We start from the raw sequence: 11,324 nt of genomic DNA on the forward strand, positions 1-11,324 counted from the left end.
GGTTTAATTTTCAAAAAACACCATATTTGTGTTGTACTGCAGTGCTCTCTCTCACTGCTGCAGATCCTCTTTTCACCTGGTCTCTGTTTTAGCTACAGAGTGAGACCTCTTGTCTTCTTCTTCTTCTGTACTATCTTTGATTGCACTGCACATGCCCAGTAGCTCAGATGTAGATCATGTCAGCTAGCTAGCTCCATAGACAGTAAAAGAAAGGCTGTTTCTACAACTTCGGTCAGTTACAAGGCAGGATTAGCTGGGAGACTTCTAAATGAGGGCGCACATGTAAGTAGTTCTTTTGTAGATTATGGTGAACTTGTGTGTTGTAGCAGTGCTTTGCTATTGAGAACGAGGTAGCATGCTAGCGTTAGCATGCTAGCGTTAGCCATAGTGTTAGTATGCTAACGCTACGAGCTAATGGTTGCGGTTAGCCAGCTCGTTTCGGCTTGTGACGCAAGCCGTGCCGATTTTGAACAGCTCACCCAGAGACTGAAGGCAGGACACATTCAGAAACCGTATCTCACTCTAAACAGCATGGATGGATTTTTTTCAAAGTTTGTATGTGTGTGGAAGCACCAGAGACACAAAATAACACCCCAAATCCCAGAAAAAGTGATTTTTTCATAATATGGGCACTTTAAATCATTATCTCTGTAAAGAAAATGTTTAATTTCCCTTTTTCATCTCAAAGTAATTCAAATTACTGTATGTATTGTCAGTGTCATCTTGACATATTTAAAGGTTTTGCATGTGTCCATTAAAGACGGACTTTTCCTCATACAGTAGCTGCAGTTTATACATATATATGTATTATGGCATGCCGTTTAGGAAATTATTTTATATATATATATTTTATATATATTTTTTATATATATATATATATATATATATATATATATATATAAACTTTATGTGTAAAGTTTGAATATATTGAATGAAAGTCTGAATATATTGAATGAACCTTGAATATATTGAATGAACGTTTGAATATATTGAATGAAAGTTTGAATATATTAAATGAAAGTCTGAATATATTGAATGAATGTCTGAAACAAATAGTTTGGAATTCTAACCAGAGAAAGAAGGCACATGACTTGATAATCGCTCCAAGTATTTGCTTGGAGATATTCGCTTCTCACTGTTGCTGTTTAGGATGAGATGTTTCAGAGAAAACCTCTCAACAAAACTGTAACATTAGCTTTTTTGCTGAGATTTCTCTGTCTGTGACACTACGATGCGGGACAAATCTGGCTCCAATCTTTTAGTGTGTGCATTGTCCACAGCTGGCAGCTAGTGAGGTAATGAAGGGGGGTTACATAACAAAGCCATGGTTTAAAACAAATGTAATGTGAAAGGACTTTTCTTGTGATGTTCCACTTTTTATAGTTTTGACAGTGTGGAAACGACTGAACTGCATTTAATTCCAATTTGTGTTTGTATAAGCAAGGCTTATATTTTAATGATGTATTGAGCGATTACTTTTTCTTTTGTTCAATGTTTCTGTATCTCTTTCAAATCAATATGTTATGCTGTGCTTTTTAATAATACAGACAGAATAGGTGAAACATATTACGGGCAGCCTTCACCCTAATACAGTAAATCATTATCATCTTGCAATGTTTTGAAAAATAAGTTGACCAATGATATTTAAAGAACTACTCAATGCTCAAATGTAAAAATGTTTCTATTTCTAACCCTTTATCTGACTTTTCTAGGTTTCCGTAACCTGCACCTGGATGACCAGATGACATTGCTGCAATGCTCCTGGCTCTTCCTCATGTCCTTCAGTCTCGGTTGGAGGTCCTATGAGCAGTGTAACGGTACCATGCTCTGCTTCGCCCCTGATCTCGTCATCAACAAGTGAGTACCATGGCCAGCTGTTGTATATTTATGCATATATATATATATATATATATATATATATATATATATATATATATATATATATATATATATATATATATATATATATATGATTCAGATTGGCTAGAATAGAAGTCACGTCATTGGCTTTAGGCGCTGCACCTACAGTATATTGCAATTGTGGCAGTTTCTTGTGTTAAATTGTTAAATCAGATAAAAAGAAGCAGTCGTTGACACCACGTATATCACAGGAACCACATGGCTGTCTGCACCCTCCTCAGGCCAATGGTGGAGTTACAGTATGAGACAAAGGCTGTGGTACAGTACAGGGGAACTGAAGGCTTATTTGCGAGCTAGCTTAGCATAAAAACATAAAAACTGGAAGCAGGGGAGAACAGCTAGCCGGGCTCTGTCAAACATTTACGAATATGTCTACGATAACCTTTGAAGCACACTAATTAACATGTATGTTGTTTGTTTAATCCCTAAAAACTACATTTGTGGTTTTACAGGGAGTTACATGCTTTAAGTATTTGTTGCTGACCAAAGACAGAGCCAGCTTGCTGTTTCCCCCTGCTTCCAGTCTTTATGCTAAGCTAAGCTAATCGCCTTCCGGTGTATTGATCTTCTAACTCCCAAAATAAAAAACCTGACAAGTGCATTTTCCAAAACATTGATATTATATTCCTTTAAGTTTAAGGGAGAAAAAGTAATACATTGTTAATTTCATCCAGATAATTGTATCAGTTTTTGTTATAATACCAAGTGTCACAAAACCCCAGATAATGAAATTCTCATTTTACAGTTTTTGATATTACGGATATCATACAGTAAATAACCTTTTGTGCTACCTTGAAGCTACAGGGAGACAGCTCAGGTACCACTGCGGTATGTTAATTACAAAGCCACATTACTTAAAGACTCACTGACCGCAGAAATTGATTGTGCTTAGAAGTCTCTGTGCTTACCAGTCTTTGTAGTCCCTGGAGGAAAGAGGATAAAGCAGAGGCTCATCTCTGTTCTTATAGCATAGGTCAGATTTTAAATACTTGCGGAGGTGAAACATTATCCATTATCTTTGATGTTAGTCCGTCAAACCTCTTCACACATTGGTGATCACCTTATTGTTTTAACCAAGAGAGAGTGATTATTTTATTAATATTCAACAACTACATCTTTCATGTAGGGGTGGGTATCATTCCAGACTTTCCATATTGGAACCAATGTGATACAATATCTGAGTTTCAGTACCAGTATTTACTTTGAAGAACGTAAACATGTTTTTCTACAAAAGCCTAAATAAAACGCAGTATGTTTGCTAAATTATGATTTCAATCAAGACATATTGGATGAAAGGACATTTCAACAATCATTTTCAATACTTTGTGCTATTGACACATTTCTTTGGTCTACTAAATACTGTACTTGGCGGGGGTTCTGGTCATGACTCTTGTTTTTAAGTTACAATAGACTGATGGGACCATTTAGAACTTGTCAGAAGTGCAGTGTTCTCTTGCCCAGATGTTTTTACACTTGAGTGGCAAAAGTGCAACAAACACTGAGCCTACGTCTGACAATCTGCTAACAGCTCATCATCTTTATTGGAAATACATGGAAAGGGTAGGCCTGGTCTGTGAAGAGCCACTCTCAACGGACACGTGAACTCAGAGAGGGGTAAAAATAAATATGAAAGGTGAAGAAGTCGTTGCCGGTAGCACTGCAGATGGTCAAAATGAATAGACGGCTCTAAACCCAAGGCTTTGTATCAGGAGAGTGTGCTGCATTGATTTTAGAGGTAGAAAGTAATGTGGGCTGTGTGTTAGTGGAAGTGAGGTGTGGAAATCCATCAGGACTGATTTAACAGACCGGTATCCCCCTACTCGGTTGTAGTGCATCCCTGCTGGGGCTGTTTATTTAGAATTGAATAACAGGATGAATGAAAGAGCTTTAAGTCTAATCTATATGTCTTTGTTTTCCTTGTTTATTCCCCCGCTGTCTCCCAATGTTCTACACTTCTCCCTCATCTCTACTTTCTCCCTTGCCCTTTCTTTCCTTCTCCCTCCTTTCAGAGAACGTATGAAGTTGCCCTTCATGAACGACCAGTGTGAGCAGATGCTGAAAATCTGTAATGAGTTTGTCAGACTGCAGGTGTCCTATGACGAGTACCTGTGCATGAAGGTCCTGTTACTGCTCAGTACAGGTAATTAAACACACTGACATTGAAAAATCACAGCAGCGTTTTTTAAACGTCAGGAACATGCAATTATTCTGGGATTTAAACAGATCTCAAAATCACTTTTCCATTGTATCACCTATGTTTCACTGCTCAGCTTTTTTATTGCATTGTGAGGTAGGATCACTTTGTCATAGAAGGGTAGTATGTTGGGTGGAATGGAGACAAACTGCATCGCAAATGCAAATTTATACTCAAAGTTAAGCAGTATTGATGAGGATGGATAAGTGAAAACGTCTACCACACACGCCTTCACATGTCGTGTGTGGTGTCCTGTGAATATTTTAGCTTTGTGAGTAAAGTTTGAGGTACAATCCTAATGATTTCAGTCCTGGTTGATTTGGTAACACCTGTGGTTACAATGACAAGTGTGTTTACTTCAAGACCCAGAATTGTGTTCAAAAAAAGGTGGCTAACAACACTTCTCTGATTCTAATCTCTTTAAATTAGTTGGCAGTGTTTTTCTTGAGTTACTCTAAGTACTCTATGTATATACTGTATTAGTGAAGGTCGTTAGAGAAGGGACTCTTACTGGTAGAGCATACAGGTTAAATGTTCAGCAGCCTTTACTGTCCGTTCTTTCTGAAGAGCCTGTGGTAAAATGACAGTGTAAGTCCAGCTATGTAATTAGCACCTTTCAAATCTCCAGCATAATAAAAGCAATGTAAAAGTATTATTATCACCATTATGTAATTAATCTTTGCTGAGGAGGAGAGAATTCATTCTTCCGCCTTATTCTCTCTGAATGACCGGGAAAGAGATCCACTTTAGAGGCGATTTGCTCGTTATTCAGAGGGAATGACATTTCCATACTGAGCCCTGCTTGCATTTTCATACCTGAGAGCTATTTCCATCTGTTGCTCTCAGGGATGGAAATACTAACTGCTTTGAGCTGTTTCAGTATGTTGCTATTTGTGTTAGTCTCATGCAATGTGAGTAAAAATTAAAGTCCATGGGACAATTTGAGTTACTGTTAAACATACGTGTTAAGTTCAAAAGACAGACTTCAGTTTTAGCAGAGTTAACATTTGCACCACATAATTTAAATAATTGTTTAAAAAACACACACACAAATGGGTCATAGTAGCTTTTTTCTAATGACACCCTAAGCTCTGTTAAATAAAAATAACACATGTTGTTATTTTATACTAAATAATTCAGAGCAGAGAGCAGGAAAGGCAATCGGTCTTTACTCTTACTCACTCGGCCAAACCTGAACATGCATAATGAAGAGGCCAGGTAGCACTTGCACTGCTGTATCTCCTATTTATCTGATTATGTAAATTGGACAGTATTTCACCCCGATTCTGCCCTCTGTGGCTTTGCATAATCTCTAGGCCAGTTACTCTGGCTTTGTCTGGGCCCAATGCCAGGCACCAGACTGACGAGGAGTCTGTGATGTGTTGACATGGTTGTTATGACAACTGCATATTTATGTTTTTGTGGTTTTTAGCTTTTTTAGCAGTGGCCAACCCAGTTAAAATCATCACTGTGTGTTCTTTGAATTACATTGTACTTGCAGAGGTTGTGATTTTTATGAGGTGTGTGTCCAAACTTTTACTGCTCCTTTTAGATTCTCATCCAGGCCACACCAGTATGGGAACACACCGTAGCTATTGATGTTGCGTTTTAGTTTTGCATATTTTCCACTGCCTACAGCATTCTGGTTAGGAGGTGCGTGCATGCATCTGTGTGTGTTTAGCCAGCGTCTCCTAAGGGTCCCTGTTGGGGTCCCACACAGTAAGTTTTAATGAAGTATTAATGTCCTACGCTGTTTGTTTCAGCAGAGAACAGAGTAAAGAACAGACTAACACAAATAGCAACATACTGCTGAATTTTCAGTTTGAGACAGATGTTTAAATGTGCATAACCAGCTGTTCATATAACCAGCAGTGCAGATGGCAGAGCAGATATATATAAATGTCTACATGCTAATTACATGGGTACATTGTAAGGTATTCAGTGCACTTACAATCTATTTTTTCTTCTATTGAAAATAAGGCAAAAAGATAAAGAAGACTGCTTTAACTCACCAACAGCAGAGACACAGTGCATTTATAGACATAAACAAATTCATAACTTCCTCTGACAAGGTATTAAAGTTGTGGTCTTGGTCTAATGTGGATTTATTTGGAGTTCTTGACATGAAAACAATTGGGTGCTTCTGTGTTACCTGCCAGCCTAATATCAGACAACAATGTCTAGATAGGATTTTAAACTAGTTAATTTGCTGTTATAAAGGATTCCACTGATGTTGTGAGGTGCTCTAACTACAAAAAACATTTTTATTTTTTACAAGTCACACTCATGTATCTGTGTGCGTGTGCGTGTGTGCGTGTGCGTGTGTGTGTGTGTGCGTGTGCGTGTGCGTGCGCTGATGTTTGTGTGTGTAGTACCGAAAGAAGGCCTGAAGAGCCAGGCAGTGTTTGACGAGATCAGGATGATGTATATCAAGGAGCTGGGAAAAGCCATCGTCAAGAGAGAGGAGAATGCTAGTCAGAACTGGCAGCGTTTCTACCAGCTAACTAAGCTACTGGACTCCATGCAGGAGGTGAGAGAAACACACATACACACTCACTGATATATACTGCATGCTTTACTTTTTCCTTTTCTTTGTTTTATATAAGATTTGTTACATATTATAGATTGGAAAGCATATGTATGTATAGCATTATTTTTCAAGTGTACCATGGCTTCTTTTTTTTCATTCCAGCCAGGCTTTTTATTTCATATCTTGTGGTTCAAGTGCATCAATAAGTTCCACTGAGTTCCCTGCACCATGCTGATTAGAGTAAAACCCTGAAGAATACACACATAGATCCAGTGCATTATTGTATGTTCCAGTCAAATTTGTTACAAGCACTCTCTACCAATTGCTCTCCGTAAAGCCTCTTTATTGCAGAAGAGAAGACCTACTGTATATAGAATCAAGGCTAATTTAAGAATATCCTGCAAATAAAAAAAACATGTTTTTATATCCTAATCTGACTCTTTGTCTTTGTCCCCCCCTGGATGTCTCCTCCAGATGGTCAACGGTCTTCTCCAGATCTGTTTCTACACCTTTGTGAATAAAACCTTCAGTGTGGAATTCCCGGAGATGCTGGCAGAGATCATCACCAACCAGATACCAAAATTCAAAGACGGGAGCGTCAAGCCTCTGCTGTTTCATCAGAAATGACTGCCTTAAACTGTGAAGCAATGCCTTAAATCCTGCCCGTGTACCTCTCTGGGGCCCCAAGCTTTCGCCCTAAGCCTATGCTTGTCCTGCCTCCCCCATCACATTTGATTCCTCTGTTTTCCCAGGCCCTCTCTAGGAGTTCTGCCATGCCCATCCAAGCCTCAGCCATTCAGCCTTATCATGGAGCATGATACCTGTGGCCTCACACCTCCCAATCTGGTCCCAGGTTGGGCCAAATTTCGGTAAAACACCCTACCACCGACCTGTAGCCCTTCCTCTTGGCTAACCAAGAAGAAATTGTTCTCCAGGGAAAATGTGTTGGCTCTGAATGTCCTGTGGGCAGGATGCATTTTAGGCAATCTATTTTTTATTTTTCTAGCCCCCTTACCCCCTCCTCCGTCCAGGGCCCTGTCCTCAGGTTTCTAATGCTGTTTGTTTTGTTGGCTGCCTGCTTCTTACTCTCTCCTGACTCCAGTGTTTTATTGCTGTTTTTACTGACGAGCCAACACCTGGAAATACCTTTTCACCCTCAACATGACACCTTATATACTGTCCAACTCGCTGGATTAGAAACCTATTGAAGCTCCTTCCAAGTTCAAGCCTACTGTACCTCTGCTCATCTGCCCCGCTTGTCTCTGTTTGCCCTCCCTAGCTCCAATGCGAATGTAGTGAGAGTTCACTTGTTGTGGTTTCCAGAGGACTGTTGGCGATGAAGGGGATAAACAAAAACTCAAAAACAAATGGAAAAATATGTTTTCTTCTGGACCCAAGGACATTGAGGACTAACAGTTTTCAGCTGTGAATCAGTTATCATTTCTGAAATGATATGCATCAGTTTCATATACCTGACCAATGGAAGAAACGCTCTAGGATTTTATTAATTTATTTTATGCAGACACGCATTTTTGACCACTCATGCAAAAGTCACGCTTACACACACACACACACACACACACAAACATTCAAAGAATTCACAGACACATTCACTCAACAAAACGTTTACACAGGATGTAACTGAGAAGGGAAAAACAGTGCCTTTTAGTATTAATGCTCTTCATAGCCATCCTCTCTGAACGGTGTTTTTTTTTTTGCATTTCAAATTCACAGAAAAAAGACAGGGAAAGTATAAAACAAAAAATGCTGTTCATGTCCCAAAACACATTTTATGTCTTTTTTTCTCATGTAGAGTATATATATACAAAGTTACAGTACCCAGATTATATGAACACATAATGTTGAATACACATCCAAATACTTTAACAAGCTTATAAGAAAATGCAACCACATTGGTGCTAAATGGACACTTCTGGAATAAACAAGGCTTATCTGATTTGTAATATTGCGGGGGAGAATGACTAACTTAAACATGTTTTTAGATCTCGGTATAATCAGTGAGTTGTTAATTGGAATCAAATTTGTTTACAAACTTTTGCAATTTATTCAGATGCAATCGCACATATGGGTTATTTAAAACTAAATTGCTTTGAAAGAAACATCCAAGACGTCTGTGTGTTAATACATAGCCGTAATGATTCAAGCAAACCTGGCTTAAAGTTAAAATCGTCCTTTCATTGCCAGCTGCTTTTACGCTAAGGTTCTAGTTCAGTAAATGGTTTCATACAACTTTACTTTAAAATGGGGACTTACCTGGCCAATCCCAGTAAGGTCAAATGGGAATGGAAATTATTTCATGGTGTGTGTTGTAACCAACAGGAGTAATAGATTGGTTGGATTTTCAAAATAAGGTAGGTACCATGAAGGTACCATGAACATATGTAGTACTCCTAAAAGGTAAACAATAAACACATTATTTGTGACAAAAGTATTGTTTCACTCAAAATACCATTTTAGATGAAATCTATCAGCTTCACCTCAAATAGTTTGCACAGGAAGTGGGGTTATTAAGTTGTTGAGCTCAACATGGCTGAAAAGGTAATTATATATATATATATATATATATATATATATATATATATATATATATATATATATATATATATATATATATATATATATATATATATATATATATATATATATATACATATATATATATTTGTTTTGTATATGAGATGTAAAAATAGATTCACCCATAATTGATGGAACAAGATTTCACCTCCTAAATTGAAATAATTTTGGAAGAAGATGCAGTTTGGTCCCAATATTTGTGAATCAATGTTCAGGCTATGAGTGACTTCATCACTTGGATGTATTCCACTAGTGCCAAATGTTATATCAAGTTTTTATAAGATATATATCCTGGAGATGTAAAAGAGTGATTATTCAGTTAAGATTCGACATTGGAGAGTGCTCATTTATGAGAAAGATCTTTGTTCAGTGTCACACCTACACCAGCTTAAAAGTACTGATTATTATCAACCAAGTTAAGTGTATGATTGATGATTTTTGTTGTTGTTGAGATGCACAAAATATTGTATTTTTGAAATTGCAAAGTAAGCAGTAATATCTACTGTTGTCAAACAGGTGGAGGAGGTCAACATCTGGTTTACACTTAATATGAAAATGATGTTTGTAAAGCAAAGTACATTAACAGTGCAGTTGTACATTGCCCCCCCACTCCCCTCCTTCGTTATCCTTAGTATTTCTTGTAACTGCCAGGCCCCTCTGCCTAAAATGTCTACCGTACAGATTTCCAACCATTTACCCTGAATGGTATTCATCCCTCCGCAGCGCATAACTCTGAATGGCAGTTAACAAACCAGGTAGCAGGTTGCCATAGAGATCGGCCATTTGTGTTACTTTCAGCTAACAGCACAGTAGACTCTGGACGCATACAAGCCACTATTCAATAAGAGCCATCGTGTATTTAATCAGCCATTCTGCCAAAGGATGGCCACTCACAGCAGGGTTGTTTCTTTACACTGCAGGCTTTCAGCTTCACTCGCTAACTCAGCCACATGGGGATTGATACCGCTCACGTCAAAGTTGATTTTTCTAGGGGAACATTTGACTTAACTGTCTATTTTATTTGGGTGACTTTTGCATACAGTAATACAGTTGTTTTCCAGGTGGTGGTGCTTCAGAAAACCAGCTTTAACGTGTAGATGTAACCATATCCCTGCTCATTTCTAAATGGCCATAGGTGTATATAGCGGCGCCGACATATCCAGTGCAATGTAAACAGTGTCTATTATTACAAAATATTTTTACATGGACATAACCTCTATATACATTTTTCTTTTTTACCTTTCAACTACATGTCAAGGCCTTGTGAAAGGGAGACAGAGAGCCATAGAAATACAATTTCAAATCAGGAAATGGAAAACAAATATACAACAAATATCAATGCTTTTAGAGATTGATCTATTGTAAAAAATAAATAAATAAATAAAAAAGACTATTTTCTGCGATTTTGAATACATCAGTTTGATCCTCTTTGATATGAATAATTTTACCCAATACTTTTTGTACATTGAACGAGTCAAGAAAGTAAATATTTTTCTGTTTGTGTTTGATAAAGGTAGACGTATTGAATACATTAGAAAGTGTTGAAGATGTTTGTCTTGTGAAGTAAATGTAAATTCTACGAGTCAATGGGAAAGTCTATATGAATGCTCACAGTTTTAAAGCTTTAAGGAAACGATGGAGAGGGAAGGATGAAAGGTGAGACGAACTGAAGGAGGTTATTGCATTATATAAGAGTGACCAAAGCTGAGGAGGAAAAAAAAGATTTAACAAACAAAAAGAAGTATTCAAGCAGTTACATTTTAAGTAGCACTTACTATCCAACTTCTAGTACTTCTTATTTTATTTGAAAAGTATCTTTTGTAAAGGTCCAGGGTTTGAATCCCATACATATTGTTGTGAGGATTTACTGGTCACTTTAAAATAGAAAACGAAACAAAAAAAATGTAATCTCTGTGTGAAAACAAATCTACCAGAGCTTGACGGAATTGCACTACCCTCATACTGGTTGATAGTCTATTTTGTATAAAATACATGCAAATATTATCTTTAAAGATTAAGGGCAGACCATGTTTCACTGGTACATATGGCTATGACTTTCATTGAAGTCTGTTTTGTTCGTATTTC

At 37.5% G+C, this 11,324-nt stretch overlaps 1 protein-coding gene across 1 annotated transcript in view; it reads left to right on the forward strand.

Moving 5' to 3' along the window:
- Window positions 1-9,150, forward strand: part of LOC116036927 (glucocorticoid receptor) — a 70,956-nt gene extending 61,806 nt beyond the window's left edge. Inside the window, exons 7-10 of the mRNA XM_036008699.1 lie at window positions 1,713-1,857; window positions 3,930-4,060; window positions 6,487-6,644; window positions 7,119-9,150. Coding sequence (XP_035864592.1) covers window positions 1,713-1,857; window positions 3,930-4,060; window positions 6,487-6,644; window positions 7,119-7,271 — 587 coding nt within the window. The 3' untranslated portion in view covers window positions 7,272-9,150. The remainder of the gene's footprint in view (window positions 1-1,712; window positions 1,858-3,929; window positions 4,061-6,486; window positions 6,645-7,118) is intronic.
- The last annotated feature ends 2,174 nt before the right edge of the window (window positions 9,151-11,324 follow it).

This window comes from Sander lucioperca, chromosome 13 (genome assembly GCF_008315115.2).
Source record: "Sander lucioperca isolate FBNREF2018 chromosome 13, SLUC_FBN_1.2, whole genome shotgun sequence".
Lineage (NCBI taxonomy): Eukaryota > Metazoa > Chordata > Actinopteri > Perciformes > Percidae > Sander > Sander lucioperca.